The following is a 15616-nucleotide window of genomic DNA, read 5'->3' as shown; positions in this document are numbered from 1 at the left end:
AAAAATGATGTGCATTTCTCTGCCTCCCATGTTTTGCATCACCAACTGCAGGCAGAGAGCTGATCAAAATGGCACAGGTAAACCAGTGTCCCTGAGGCCACCTCCAAAGTCAGCCTTCCTCAGTCAGCCAGACCCATCCTACTTGTGAGGCCTCAGAATGTCAGGTGACTGCAGTCAGGATTATGCAATGTAAGAAACACAGTAACAGTGCAGCATGGTGGCACATGCCTATAATCCTGGGCAGTTTGGAGGCTGAGGCAGGAGTATCATTGCAAATTCAAGGCCAAAATGGGCTACAAAGAGAATACTAATCTAGCCAAGTCCACACAGCAAGACTGTAAAACAAACAAATAAGGCTAGTTAGATAACTCAGTTAGATAGTTAGATAACAAGTTAGATAACTTGCCTAATGTCTTGAGTTCAGTCTGCGTAGAAGAACCAACTACTGCAAGCTGTCCTTATAAATGGTGAATCACACACACACACACACGTAATAAACATAAAAAAATGAAAAGACAAAATCCCACAGAAATAACTACAGTTCACTACGTTTAAGTCAACCCAGCTCAGGGAATAAAAAGACCAAGCCCTTCTTTAAAGGTTGTGCTGGCCTGGCTCCTTGGAGGGTCACAGACCTGACAGCAATCAATTCCCCTCTGTTGTTCCCCTAAGGGGTTTCTCATCTGAAAGAAGTAATGGGACTTAATATGTCCCCCTCATCTACCTTCTGCGAGCATATTGAACAGGCTGGCTCAGAAAGCTTCCAAATGGAATTTTTTTAAACATTTGCTAAACTGAACTGCTCTGCCTTGAACGACAATGCAGAATCAGGGGGCAGCAGGGGTAGCTTGCCAGCCTCCTGCCTTTCAACTCTAGCAAGACACGTTAACTTTGAAAACTCGGCCACCCGCGGCAGCTAGCTCCCACTCTTCGTTGGGATTCTTTTTCCTTGCTAGATCAAACGAAACTCCTGCTGGATGCCCCTGCGATTCTGTGCACTCATCTTCAGCGCAGATCTTGCTACTGTTTTATGTTCCCGCTTGAGGCCCCAGACCCTGGAGGGCAGAAACCAAATAGGCTTTATCCCACTGCTGCAGCCCCTGGCCTTACCAATCATACTGGAGATGCTTAGTAAGAATTAGGTGATGTTAGGATGCAGACACAAAAACTGGAGAGTAGACTGAGGTTGCCCTTCCTGGCGGGTCCCAGAGGGCGGTGCTGATGGGGAGGGTGTTGATAAGGCCGCCCACACCGAATGCACGTGCCAGTGGACCAAGACCAGTGTGCAGGAATCAGGAGACTTGTGCTGGCTTGGGTGGGCACGAACCCCGCCCCTACTCCGGGATCAAAACCCGGGAGTGAGACCCGCCCAGAGAGGAGCAAGCAAGGCCGCGCACCACTCAGCCCCGCACTAGACCATAACCCCGCCTACAGGATGGCCGGGAGCTCAGCAGAAGGATCCCAAGCGGCCAGGAGCACTTCCAAGATCCGCCTCCGCAACTAGGCGAGCACTTCAGCCCCGCCTTCGGCTGGTCCGAGCTTGTACCCTAATCTGTCAAAGGACCGCTCCCTAAGCTCCGCCCCACCTCAGTCTCGGAACCGCCCCATACCCACCTTGGGCCCAGCTTCCAGCCTCTAGACTCCGCCCCAGTTCTGGTCAAGGACCGCCCCTAAGCTCCGCCCCACCTCAGTCTCGGACCCGCCCCATACCCACCTTGGGCTCGGCTTCCAGCCTCTAGTCTCCGCCCCAATTCCGATCAAGGACCGCCCCTAAGCTCCGCCCCACCCCATACCCACCTTGGGCCCGCCTTCCAACCTCTAGACTCCGCCCCAGCCTTGGTCAAGGACCACCTTCTAAGCCCCACCCCAGGCCAGTGTAGGCCCCGCCTTCAGATTGCCCGCTCCAGCTCCACGAACCTGTTTGAAACGCGCCCCGCCATCCGCGTTAGCCTTTTCCTAAGTTTCGCCTCTCAAGACACAGCAGCGCACGAACCCAGCTGTCTACCCGCCTTTGTCCCGCCCCACCATACTCCCCGCCCCCAGGGCGCCCCCATGCCCCACCTCCTGGGCTGGAGTATTGGCTAGCCCCGCCTGCAGCTCCCGCCTCTTTGCCCCGCCTCCTCAGACTCAGGACTTGCTTCCGCTTGTTTTCAGGCGACATTGGCCCCGCCCCGCGATGGAGCCTGAGGACCACGAGGGGGCCACGTCTCTGCTGCAGAGTTTCGAGCGCCGCTTCCTGGCGGCTCGTGCGCTTCCCTCCTTTCCCTGGCAGGTGGGCGGCAGACCTACGGCGGGTGTTGGGGTTGAGCATCTGGGGCTGCCGGGCTGGGCGTCTGGGGCCGCCTTCGCTCATTGCCCGACTTGGGGAGGCAGGCTGGGCCCTTCTCTGGCAGAACTTCCAGGGTCACGGGCCGGACTGTCTTATTTTAGCGACTTTTTAAGCAAGTGATCGGTCATCTTGGCAACTGCAAAACAGCTTTGAAAACTTCAACCGCGCTCTCCTGAAGGGGAGGCCAGGCTCCCATCCAAAGGGCTGGCTGCAGGCAGAACCGCCTCGGAGTTCAGACTGAAAAGGGAACTTCCTGGCGGTCTGGGGACGTGCGGCTCGGGCACGAGGCTCCTTTGGAGAGTCCTCGCTGATAACTCGTGTGCAAGGAACTCACCGTTATGAGTCACTGTAAAATTGTATTCCTCAAAAGTCTGCCCGGTTTCTTTGAGTGGTATTTCTGATCTTAACACAGAATGGAACCCTGTAGCTTATGGGTCCCCGTTCGATGTCAGTGCTAAGCACTTGCTCAGGGTCGCCCACAGTGCACTGTACTGGGGTCCGTTGTCACTCCGTTTAAGTACGAAAGGGTGAGAGCTAAAACTCTGGCCAGGGAGACCAACTTTCTGCTTAGAATTCGAGCACCGTGGGAGGTGGCACGCCAATTATCCTAGCACTCTGGGTCTCAAACTCTGAGACCCGCCTGGTCTACAAAAAGAAGAATCCTAACTCAAACCTCTATGTGCTGTATGAATTATATACTGTGGGACCTTACAAGTGGCTACATCTTTGTGCCATCTAAATAACACTGTGGGGGATACAATGTCTCTCGCTACCAAACAGTTGGGCTTCTTTTTCTTTTTTCTTTTTCCCAGCTAGAAATCATAGGCAGACAAGAAGCTCAGAGCATGCTGTGTTTTCCTGTGCCAGCTGTAGGCAGACAAGAGCAGCAATTGCAGGTCTCTTGCATATAGGGCGCCCTTGGTCCTTATGGACCTCCGGAGTTCTTGAGGCATTTTGGCTGCCAGCTTCCCAGCAGGCCTACATGCTGGGTTTCCTCAGCCCTTGGTAGCAGCCCTTACAAACATACAGCTCTTGTGCAGGCCTTGGGAGTAGGGGTTCCTTAGCTCTTGACCACGGTCAGCTGCCTGGCTGCTTTTACAATTCTGCCAGCCACTGTTGAGTCGCCCAGCCACCGCTGCTCTGCTGTCTCTGTGTCTATAACATGGAGACATGTTACCAGCTCAGCCTGCACCAAGAAGAGACCATTCCCAGGAGGGCTCTTTGTAGTCCACTCCCTTCATTTGTTTGTTTGTTTTCCAAGACAGGGTTTCTCTGTAGCTTTAGAGCCTGTCCTGGAACTAGCTCTTGTAGACCAGGCTGGCCTCGAACTCACAGAGATCCGCCTGCCTCTGCCTGGGATTAAAGGCGTGCACCACCACCGCCCGACAGAGTCCACTCCCTTCTTGAGGCACCACAGCAGGTTATGTAGTTGTCTGAACCAATCACAGCCTTGCCTCTTAGTACCATCCCAGCCATCCTTCCACTAAGCCACCAGGGGACGTGCTCCCCATCTGCACATCAAAATGAATGCAGTCCCGTTGCTGTCTGACTTTTGCTTAAAGCAGCCAGGGAAGGAAGGGAGAGTCCCAATAGCTCCTATATTAGGGAGTCGCATTACCCCCCTACCCCCTGCGCAGCCTTTGCTTATTTATAGGAAAATGAACATAAGAGTGTTTACAGCGAGAACCTAAAGACTTCTTCATGAACAGTAACTGTGGATTTAACAGCCTTAGCACGGTTGCTCCAAGATAGGCAGCCCCCCACCCCGCATCTCACTTTGTGGGAGCACTTGAATACGGACCCCACTCACATCTGGCTCTGGAAGCACACTGAGTGTTGCCTAGCAGTGAGTCACTAAATCCTTACCGACTGCCATCCATGAGCTACACACAGGGCACAGTAGAGACCAGCCCTACTCAGACAAGACACCATAAGTAACCAGAAAACAAGCGAAACCACGTGAGGGAGCCAGTCTCAGCTTGGGGTGCTAAAGTAGGAGGATCTCTGTGAGTCAGAGACCAACCCCAGCTACAGGCTGAGACCCTGTCTCAAAAGAACAAGCAAGGAAATGGCAAATGGCCATCATCAAAGGCCTCCCAAAAGAGGCAGCTCTTGAACTGCTACCCAAGCCCTGAAACAGCCAGCCACAGGATAGTCTTGGAGAACAGGAAGCAAAGGTCTTATGATAGAAACATGGCTGCAGTGATTAAGAACAGTAAAGGAGCTGGTGCAGCTGTACTGGGGTGAACAGGGATGAGACTGAGTGTAGACAAGACTAGAAAAGCGTCAAAGCATCGTAAAATGCTCTGAAGACATGACAGCTTGTAGTGTGTCACATACCTGCCCTGACTGGAGCTGAGTCCCTGTGAGAAAGATGGCATGGCCAGGCTTGACACCACACATCTGAGTTTCCATTCTAGCTTAAGTGGCAGATTCCAGGCCTTTATGCTGTAACTGATTCTTAGTTTACCAGTTCAGCTTCAAAGTTGCTGGAACCCCAGTGGTTACAGGACAGCCACAGCTGATATGAATCGGGAGTTAGTCTACTGATACTCAGCCCCACATGGCCTGTGACATCAGACTGAGTTTACCTCTGGTGGCTCCCACTTCAGATTGGCTCCAGGTCCCTGGGTAAAGATTACTGATGCTCTTCATCAGAATATTCCACAGCGGGGTAATGTTGCTGAGACAATCCCCCTAGGATTTACGTCTCACTCTCTCTCCTCGGAACAGAGCCTAGAAGAGAAATTAAAGGAGCCCTCAGGTTCTGAACTGTTGCTGGCTATTCTGCAGAAGGTAAGAGCCCCCAGCATACCCAATTAGCAGAGCCAAGGCTTACCTGTACCCTTTCTAGCAATGCCCCAAAAAAACAAAGATACAGCACTTGAGTTGGCAATGCACATGGGTGTCAGCACCGCAGACAGCTCTGGCTGTTTGGTTTTAATGGATGAAGAAGATATTCAGATAGACAACTGCACAAGATGAGGGAAGCCAGGGGGTGCCTTTTTATTTTTTAAGACTATGTCTCTGTGGAGTGCTACTATGCCATTTTTTCTATATGGCTTTAACTTTTGGGTATTTTTTAATATATGTGGGGGTGTTTGCCTACGTGTATGTCAGAAAAGGGTGCCAGATTCCCTGGGACTGGAGTTACAGATAGTTGTGAGCCACCATGTAGGTGCTGGGAATCAGTGCTCTCAACCACTGAGCCATCTCTCCAGCCCACCCACTAGGAAGTCCTGAACTACAGGGACAGCAGGTGATAGGTGGCTGCTTTCAGCATTTGTTAACCGCTTTGATATGTTCTTCACATTTAAGGCAAATAAGAAAGCTCATCTTGTCTGCCCAGTATCAGAGGCAGAGGTGGGATTTGATTTCAGCAATGCACATGCCTTTGGGTAGAGGTTTCCTGAATCAATGCCCCCAGCCACCAAGCCCACCCAAGGAGCCTAGGCCAGGGCCAACTCAAAGTCAGCATGAGCTATACTGGGGGACCCTGTTATCAGAAAGGAAGATAAAGGGGGAAAGGAAGGAGGAAGCAGTCAGGCTTTGTCTTACAACCTTCCATGGGTAACCCAACAAAAATTAGAGCATATTGCTTTAAAAGCCAATGGGTTGTAGTCGATGAACCCTCAGTAGGAAGCTCTGGCAGACATAAGGGGATCCTGCCGTCCTCCCAAGGTAGAAAGCTACACCTCCCTCCAGGCCCATTTCCATCTCCTGCTTCCTGCTGGTCCTCTGACCTCCTTGAGCCACTTGGGAGCTACCCCACACGGCCCTCTCTGCCCTGCTCCTGACTTCCACTGAGTCATTAGTTCTTGTCTAGGCAGAGCTTTCGCTCTTCCATATTTGCCTGCTTGGCTCTATCTCTAACCCTCCTCACCACCTAGGCCTCATAGCCAGGACAGGTATCTGGGGGGGTCTGCACTGGGCCCTCACCTCCTCCATGAAGCCAGATACCCCACTTTTGCCCTCACAATAGACTAGTGTCATCCCCACCTGCCTCCCTGGGTGGACAGGAAAGGGCCTGTGAACTCAGCTTCCTGTCCGGAGCTGTGCCACTATGTAGAAACGTTGTAAAGAAAGAACTTAAAGCTCAATCTTACATTGGGAGTGGCAGCACATACCCATAATCCTAAGGCAGGAAGATGTAAATTTGAGGTCAATCTGAGCTATATAGTAAGATCATCTCAAGAAAAGACTCCATTTTGTAGATGCCCGGGGCACACACCCCCATTGTCCCAACACATCAGGCTCCCTCCAGTCATGTGAAGCATCTTGGACACTAAAGGCATGTCTCTGTAGCAATCACCTTCTTGTCTTTTGTTGTCTAGACTGTGAAGCACCCTGTGTGTGTGCAGCACCTGCCATCTGTGAAGTATGCGCGCTGCTTTCTCTCAAAGCTCATCAAAAAGGTCAGTGATGGGCAGTGGCTGCCAGGGCTGGGCCACATAGGGGAACACAGAGGTCCAGAGCTCTGCCAGGCTCCAGCAGCCCCACCTCCCTGCCTTGGGGCAGGTAGATGCTGGTGGGCTATCAAGGGAGGGCAGAGTGGGACAGGGTAGGAGAGAGACCAGGACTCTCAGCAGCAGCTTCATCTCCTGGACTCGGGTTCTCCCTCCTACCAGACATCCCTGCCACTGAGTGAAGGATGCCTCCTCCTCCCCCACACCACCAGCCATTTCCTGGCTGGCCCACCCACTCCTGCTGGAGTTTGCAGTGTCTTCCCCACCTCTGTAAGACACCTTAAGACTCTGTAAGACTCAGCACAGGTGTGATCTCTGCACGACCTGGCTCCAGGCCTTACCACCTCAGTGTCTCTGTAGGCCCTCGCAGCACTGGGAGGGACGTCACCAAAAGGCAGCTTAAAGCTGCACTGGGCGCTTGGGGCTCACTTGAACACGTCATCTAAGGACAGTGGCACCTCTCCTAGGCAGTGTGGCTTTCTCCTGGACTCTGCCTGCTGGCCTAGGCCTTACCTGCCCTAACTCTCCACACCTCTCCCTGAGGCACCCACCAGTGCACTCTTGTTAATTTTAATTCTAAATTGTCCATATGCTATCTTATCTCCCACTCCAAAATTTCCCCTGGTAAAAGCCAGGCTGGAGCATGGCTTAGCAGAATACCAACCTAGCCTGCACAAGGTCCTGGGTTCCAGCCCCAGCACCATGAATGCTGTAGAAGCCATCCGGTCCTATTCAGAGCAGATAGAAGCGAGCGACAGAATGGTTATTTACAAGGGTCGGTGTGGCCCTCAGTTGAAGCTCACCGTCTGTTCCCAGCATGAGGCTGTGCCCACAGAGCCTTTGGATGCACTGTACGAGGCGCTGGCAGAGGTTTTGATGGCCGAAGAGTCCACCCAGTGCCACCGGAGCTATTTGCTGGTATGATATGAATGTTATTGTGTTGTTCCTACCCCCACGCACCTCACAGTCTTGTCTGTGATTGACTGGGTCGTTTTAAAAGTTTTAGATGAAGGGGATCACACGGCATGGCTCCTTTCACTCAGCACAGTAGCCTCAAGCTCACCCATATTTCTGGCTGTAGCAACTTGGTTTCTTTTTACTGCTGAGTATATTCCAGCATAGACATATTCTGCTCAGCTGCTCAGTTGCTGTGATTTAGGACCCACCAATAATACTCTGATAACTCTGTTCATTCTTCCTGTCTCTGCAGCCTTCAGGAGACTCGGTCACACTCTCTGAGAGCACAGCCATTGTGTCCCATGGCACCACAGGCTTGGTGACATGGGATGCTGCTCTCTGCCTGGCAGAGTGGGCCATCAAGAACCCAGCAGTCTTCACGGAGAGGTAATCTTGGGGCACAGGTGGGGCACTAAGGCAGGTGGGGCTGGTGCAGTTGTGAGCAGAGGTCCCCATCTCCCACAGGACTGTCCTGGAGCTAGGCAGCGGAGCTGGGCTCACGGGCCTGGCTGTTTGCAAGGCGTGCCACCCCAGAGCATTTATCTTCAGCGATTGCCATGGCCAGGTGCTAGAGCAGCTTCGTGGAAATGTGCTCCTCAACGGCTTCTCCCTAGAGCCCGACACTCCCACTGACCCAGGCAGCCCGAAGGTGACAGTGGCAGAGCTGGACTGGGACGAGGTGACAGCCTCTCAGCTCTCTGCCTTCCAGGCAGATGTCGTCATTGCAGCAGGTAATGCCCCAGCAGCGCTCACCCGGGCAGATAAAGACGCAATGGGTGCTGCAGGCAGGGCCAGGCAGGGCCCCCGAGTGACACCCTAGGCCACCAAGTGATGTCACAGCACATGCTCCAGAGCCCCAGACCCTTCTGTGGAAATAGATGCTCTCATTGCTGTGACATGAAGACGTAAGATGGGCAGGACAGGTGCCAGGGCAGCACACTAGCCTGGCCTAGAGGACCTTCCCCTGAGGCCACCTGTTTTGGTCCTGGAGTGAACACCAGGGAAGTCACCCACCACACCAAGACTGTGCCTTCCATTGCTGGCGATAAACGGCCCCACCGTGGTGGGGCAAAGGCCACGCAGCCTGTGGTCCTCTCAGGGCCACAACCAACTTCTCCACCTATTGATAGCACCATCCTGGGTCATGTTTAAATGGAGTGACAGAGGCCAACTCAGGGAACAGGAGCTGAGTGGCCCTGCCACACTGTCTGTGCTGGCTCCATGCAGATATGCCAGGGAGTTATTATCATCACTGTGCCATGTGGCCTTGTCTGTTCCCACCAGTACATTTGGGTCCTAGGTCCCTGTACTGTGTCTTTCAGAGATGACAAAGAGCATGGAATCTTGGAAAGCAGTGTTTGCCTGGGCCATCAATGATCCTTCCTCCCCTAGCACAACAGAGGTCACCAGAAACAGTACATCCCACACTGCAGCTGACACAATAAGGTCCCCCCACTTCGCCCCAGAGCCAGGCTAAGACCTGCTCACTAAGCAAATGAACAAGGGGCATGGAACCAATGTTGCCACGGGGTTGGGAGGTGAGGCTCCACTGTAAAGCTTTTAGATTTCCTCCATTTCACCCGCAGCACCTTCCTATGGAACAGCCTAAGTCTCAACACCACCACTCGATGCACGGGCCCTCACCCCATGCCAACGTCTGCTCAGCCCCACACCCTTGCTCTGAGCACAGACCCTAACAGAAGACCCTTCAATAACAGCCTTTCCATTGCAGATGTGCTATACTGTGGGGAAGTGACACTGTCACTGGTCAGGGTCCTGAAGCTGCTCAGCGACTGCCAGAGGAAGAATGCTCCTGATGTCTACGTGGCCTATACCGTTCGCAGCCAAGACACGGGCAAGCTGTTCATCACAGAGCTGGGTCAGTTCCCGACCCTAGGAGGGTTTAAAAGTCGGGCTGACTTTGGCCTTGCTCCTCAGCACCCATCCCATCCTTATCTGTTCTGTGAGGCACAGCCTGGCCTGCAGAGGCAGTGAGCAGTTGGAAGCCATTGTTTGAGCACTCTGCAACTAGAGAGAAGCTACGGGTTGATTTAGAAGAGGAATAAGGGCCCTGCCATCTGCAGAGCCCCCAGATGGCACTACTACAAGCCTTGTCTGTGCTCCAGTCTGACACTTATCAGTCAGCACCTGGAAAGCTGTCCTGCCATCATCCCGCATCCCCTTTAGACACTAAGGCACTCAGAACAAAGCTGTCCACTCACCTGCCATAGCATCTGTGGACAGACTCCCCCTTCAGTATAGAGCAAATAAGCAGGTCGGTGCTCCCAGAACCCACTGATGGAGCACTAATGTACTTGCGCGCACATGTGCATGCACACATAAATACCTGCAATCTATTTTCCCCTAGGAAAATCGAGTACCACAGAGCAGTCAGCCTGTTCCTGATTTCAGTAACTCTCTTTATGGGATCAGGGCACTTAGCTCAGCGGTAGAATGCTTCCTACTATGTACAAGGCCAGATTCCATCCGTAAGATTTTTAAAAATTCAGGTAGGAGTTTGAAGTGTGCCAACTTGTGTCTGTCGCACTCGGGTGGTGGGCTCTGGGGCCTCGCATATTTCAATGCCTGTGGTGCTCTGCCCTTTAAACTCCTAGCTTTACTTACAATAGAAATGTAGACGAGACCGCATCGGCCCACAGTCCTTGCAAGTCCCATGAAGCCAGGCAGCCCAGGGACTGTGGTGGGAGAGGGGCCACACTGTTGCTGTTTACCGCCTTCAGGCTGGAGAGAGACCAGTAGGCAGAAGTGCTCACTGCACAAACATGAAGACCTGAGTTTGAATCCTCAGCACCCATGCAAAAAGCTGGGTGTGAGCTGGGAGGTAGTGGCACACACCTTTAATCCCAGCACTTGGGAGGCAGAGGCAGGCAGATCTCTGTAGTTTGAGTCCAGTGTGGTCTATGAAGCAAGTTCCAGGACACCTGGGGCTACATAGAGAAACCCTGTCTTGGGGGGGATAAAAAGTGGGGTTGTGGCCACAGCACCTGTAACTCTAGTGCTGCTGGAGACAGAGACAGGAGGTTTGTGGGGCCTTACGGGAATACAGTGGGAAATGGCAGAGCAGAACCCTGCCAATCTCCTGTAGACTGAGTGGGCCCACACACAGACCCTTAGGGCATCTGCATGGGCCTAGAAACCTGTGGCCCAAGTAAATCAGCTCGAATGCACACCTGTGTCAACAGCCATGCACTAACAGACTGACTTCCTGTACCCAACACTGCCCTCCTGAGGTCTCTGTTCTCCGTCTAGATCGTGCAGGGATCTACTGGGAGGAAGTGCCTCCTCACGCCAGCAAACTGTTCCCCTATGAAGAGCACTCGGCCATCGTAATCCTGAAGCTCGTGCTGAGCCATCATCACAGTATTTGAAGGTGACTGGTAAAGCGAGATTGCTGTCGTGGGAAAGCTGGGAAGGCTTCTGTTGGGCAGGGAAGTTAATAGCAAAGCACAAATGGACAGTAAGCACAGGCTGAGTGTAGTGCCTGTCCTCAGCAGCTCATCTGGAGTGGACATGGGCTCTTGGCAAGCATTTCTACTGTGCTAATAAAAACATGAATTTATCAAGTATGACTGTCCTGCCAGACAGCTCAGGCCTTGCTCAGCCAATCCCAGTGAACACATGATATCCCAGAGCTCATGGCAGCCCAAAAGAACCAGAACATAAGGAATGTGAAAGTCCGGAGACAAAAATCCAGGGACGGAGAGGTTTACAGGTCACCAGAGAGAAGAGCTTCTCAGAGACATGGGATGAAGCAGCTGCCAGATTGTTCACTTTCCCAGTTGTCCATTTCCCAGTCCTTGGGCTTCTGGCCACTAGGGGGCACTCAACATCCCACCAGAGACAAGTGGAGCAGGTGCTGGTTGGAAGGGCAGGTACAGGATGGATGGAGCCTGGACCTAGCTCCACACCCTGAGGGCAGGGCCCTAGCCTCTGGCCTGGAGGTCATTTGTGAGTGACCAAAGGGAACACAGTCCGCTGCCAGCTCTCGTCCCACCGCAGTTGTTCCGACTCCCGGAGTTCCTTCCGGAACTGGTTTAGCTTTCCATCAGGGTCAGGAAACTTTAAGAAAAGCATCTACAGGAAAAGGAAGACTGGAATTCAGCTCCCTATGCACCCAGCTCCATGTCAGGTCCTTGCTCATGCCTAGCAGTGCCCCTCCCGTCACTGGATACCTGAAGAATCAATCTACTTACCCACAGTCCTGCGATGGGGCATGAGCCTCCACCTGCTGTCTTCCCCTCCCTCTACCACCCCTAACACAACTGCAGGTGCAGTTAAAATGGAGGCCATGACAGCTTTGCCTTTGAAGTATCTATCAGGGACTGGCAAACTGCAGGCTTCAGGCTGAGTCCAGCCCACCTGGCATTTTTTGTAAGTAAGGAACCCAGTCTCCCTGTACATGTCCACAGCTGTATTCCCATCCACACAAGGATGGAGTTTCAGAGTTCTCACAAGGACGTAAGGACAAACAAGTCCCTTGTCAGAAATGAGAGCACAAGTATACTTCTGCAGAGACTCCCTTATCCCCCACTCTCCCCAGAGGGAAGCACAGCTCCCATCTTTACAAACAGGAGGCAGGAGTATATGTGTGTGCCTGGCTCTTCTAGCTCCTGTCATTGAGAATGGCAGAGCAGGGTGAGAGACTATCTTGGAGGCCTCTGCTTCCTTCCTCCACCTGTCTACATCCCAGAGTCCCACCACAGCTGTCCTTGTGGAGGAGCAGAGATCAGAGTGCTGGCTCAAAGCCAGGGTTAAAGCCACCAACCCCCCCAGGGAGTCGGCCTACTACCTGCAGCTGTGCTGCCAGCTCCTCCGCATCCTTGAAAACCAGTCCGTTCTCTCCATGTCTCACGAGCTCATGCAAACTGCAGACAAAACAAGGGGAAAGGATGGGAACACAGATGAGCCACCATGGTAGGTTGGCCTCAGTGTTCTGAGATGGAGTATTTGGAAAGAAAAGCCTGCAAGAGCACATGTCAAAACACCAGGCTGACTGGGAGAAAGGAAGGTGACCTTTCTGTGTCAAGATGGTTTCTGTGTTTTTTCTCTACTCCAGCCTGAGAACTAGAGTCCCAGCAAGCCTGTATTTGGCTCTACGCATCGGGAGTACCTTTTCAGAGTCACTGGGAGATTTGATCCAGACAAAGCCGGAGCTTGGCTCACACCGGGTTTCACATCACATCCTGAACTCCATCCTGTGGCTGGTCTCTAGCTGTCAAGCTGCAGCCTCCATGCTCATATCCACCCTGGCCAGGGAAAGTGGAGTCCCAGAACTGCGCTGGTGTGGATGGTTCCCATCCAATTGAGAGACGAGCCACAGAACAGAGGGATGTAAACCCAGTCGACTGCAGGCAGCTCTGGCCCCTGTTCCCTTCTCACAACAGGAGCCTGAGTAGAATGTTAACCATGAACAAACTCCAGCCACCCCGTCCCTCTATCTGTGCAGGACATATTCCTGGAGCCCCTCTCATATCCACAGGTGGTTCCTTGTGTAAACTGCTTTGCATGTGATCCATGTGAACCCCACTCCATGCTTCACATCCTCTCTAGATGGTATCTACATCCCAGCAAGGAACAAGGACAAGAAAGCTACATTCTGATACAGACACAATCAATATGCTCCTTGCTATAACATTCCCAAGACAGGAACTCAGGTAGCACAGGCTGGCTTCAAGCTCAGGGATCCTCTTGCCTCTGCCTCCAGACTACAGGCATGTACTAATATTTCCAACATCCTAGCTACATTTGGTATCTGGGTGACTAGCATGGTGTGGATGCCCCAAGCTGACTATCCTTCACTAGGGTTCAGCCCAACCATAGGACAGGGCCCCCGGCTGCTGATCTAGAATATGGCCCAGGTGTAGCTTGGTATCTGTTCCTACCACTTGAAGTTCACGGCACAAACAGGCAAGCAGCACCCAAACATGTCCACCACCTTCATGGGCAGGTCCAGACCACTGGAAGACATGTGTAGACAGACACCCAGGTCCGCTGACCCTGCAAAGACAGTCAGAACACTAGGGCACATTCTCCTGGGTCTATGTAATGACCCCTAGACAAGGAAGGGAAATCAGAAGCTGTCCCTGTCAGACTGAAACTGACCAAGGAGTCAGGCAGCCTGACCAGAGGCAGAACCATGGCTGACCACTGGGTCCTGTCTCCCACTGCCTAATGATTAAAACTCGTTTTTGTTTTTACTTGTATTGATTTATTGTTTCTTCTTAGCCATAATTCATTTTCAAAGAGAAAATTCCCAGGCAATCACTGTGATAAGCAGTTTCTGGCTATGATTGTGGTTCATTCAGCTTTGTTAAGAATACTACCCAGTGACCACTTAAAAATAACTAAAGGTGGCTGCCTTGACTTAGCAGGTGACAGTGCTCCCAAGCCTGACACTGAGTTCCATTTCTGGACCTCATAGTGGATAGAGGGAGAGAGCCAACTCCTCTAAGTTAAAAAACAAAGTAGCCAGTGGTGGCGCATGCCTTTAATTCCGGCACTTAGGAGGTAAGGGGGCAGATAGTTCTCTGAGCTCAAGGCCAGTCTGGTCTGAGTTCCAGGACAGCCAGGACTACACAGGAAAACCCTGTCTCAAAAAACAAACAACAAAACCCAGACACGCCAGTGCACACCTATGACCCCAGTACTTGGGGCTGAGGCAGGAGGCTGTGCTGCAAACTCAGGGCTACCTTAGGGTACAAAGATTACAGGGCAAAAAGGAGCTCAGTCTGCCCTTGTGGGATAGTGTTGTACTCTGTCTCACCTAAAAGCAGGGGGTAGTCCTCGGCCTCCAGCCATGGGGTGCAGAACTGGACATGCCGGAGGTGCTTCTGGCTGATGAGGTGGCGGTAGTGCTCCTTGAGAGGTCCCTTCCCTTCACAGAGAATAAAAGTCACTAACACTGTCACTCTCCATCACTACCACTGGGCAGGTCCTGCTGCTCCAGCTGACACTTGACAACTCTCTCCCAAAACCACACCCACCAGTGGCCCCATCAGGCCCTGACATTCCATGGCCAAGACACTAAGCACAGCACAGCCAGCTGGCACAGGGCTGCAGGTTGCAAAGGGGCCTAAGATAAATGCTAGGGTGCCAACAAGACGGACACCAAATCTCCACCTGCACCAAGTGATACAGGGACTTTCCTTAGCATGCCAGGATCCCCTAGGAACCTGACTGGGAGGGAGCAGGAGGAGGGAGCTGCCTAACCCTGTGACTGGGCAGGGGACACACTGCTTCTGAACTACAGAGGCTGGGAGAGCACTGGGAAAGGGGAGAGTTTGGTCTAAGTATCATCCAGATTGAAATCTGAACTCTTGAGTCCTTTCTGAGCCACAGGTTCCCTATTTATCAAGTAGATGTAGAACCTATACCCCTAGGGACATGGTGATACAGTCCTGTACCAGCTACTTGGGACTCTGAGGCAGGTTAGCATATCAAAACTTGCCTGGACTACAGAGTGGGTTCAAGGCCAGCCTGGACAACCTACAAGACCCTCTCTCCACACAGATAAACTACAGATAGGGATGTAGCTCCACGGTAGAGCACTTGCCTAGCTTGGGCAAGGTCTCGAGGAGGAAGGGAGAAATTACCCTGGAGAACTGAGATGACTACTAACAGTGCCCTACAAAGGTGTCCTCTAGAGGCCATATGCCCATTCTTCTGCCACCCTCTGCCCTTCTAAAAATATGACATGGTGTTCCCATCGTACCTGTTATCACACAGACTAGGGAAGGAAGGCTGTCTCCACTGAGTGTTAGTTGTTCAAACTCTGTTTTAAAAAAAATACACCAACCAAGAAAAAATAAGTAAGTGTAACAGGGAAGCTGCTTCTCGGGGGGGG

At 52.4% G+C, this 15616-nt stretch overlaps 2 protein-coding genes across 3 annotated transcripts in view; one reads left to right on the top strand and one right to left on the bottom strand.

Annotated features, from left to right (window-relative positions):
• Nucleotides 1–2176: 2176 nt before the first annotated feature.
• On the top strand, nucleotides 2177–12849 carry Eef2kmt (eukaryotic elongation factor 2 lysine methyltransferase). Its single transcript, XM_005349275.3, has 9 exons — nucleotides 2177–2272; nucleotides 5063–5125; nucleotides 6664–6744; nucleotides 7612–7713; nucleotides 8006–8139; nucleotides 8218–8483; nucleotides 9485–9631; nucleotides 11023–11143; nucleotides 12830–12849. Exons 1-8 carry the CDS (start codon nucleotides 2177–2179, stop codon nucleotides 11139–11141), a joined length of 1008 nt encoding a protein of 335 aa, XP_005349332.1. The 3' UTR covers nucleotides 11142–11143; nucleotides 12830–12849.
• Nucleotides 11314–15616, bottom strand: part of Alg1 (ALG1, chitobiosyldiphosphodolichol beta-mannosyltransferase) — an 11471-nt gene continuing 7168 nt past the window's right edge. For both annotated transcript variants that reach the window (XM_005349277.3, XM_026780864.1), the window contains 5 exons: nucleotides 15485–15544; nucleotides 14537–14647; nucleotides 13656–13770; nucleotides 12563–12638; nucleotides 11314–11847 (listed from right to left, as the gene is read on the bottom strand). In XM_005349277.3, the coding sequence (XP_005349334.1) occupies nucleotides 11716–11847; nucleotides 12563–12638; nucleotides 13656–13770; nucleotides 14537–14647; nucleotides 15485–15544 (494 nt within the window). In that variant the 3' untranslated portion in view covers nucleotides 11314–11715. The remainder of the gene's footprint in view (nucleotides 11848–12562; nucleotides 12639–13655; nucleotides 13771–14536; nucleotides 14648–15484; nucleotides 15545–15616) is intronic.

Source organism: Microtus ochrogaster, chromosome 7 (genome assembly GCF_000317375.1).
Source record: "Microtus ochrogaster isolate Prairie Vole_2 chromosome 7, MicOch1.0, whole genome shotgun sequence".
Lineage (NCBI taxonomy): Eukaryota > Metazoa > Chordata > Mammalia > Rodentia > Cricetidae > Microtus > Microtus ochrogaster.
Note: the sequence above shows the minus strand (reverse complement) of the source record. Positions and strands in the feature narration are given on the sequence as shown.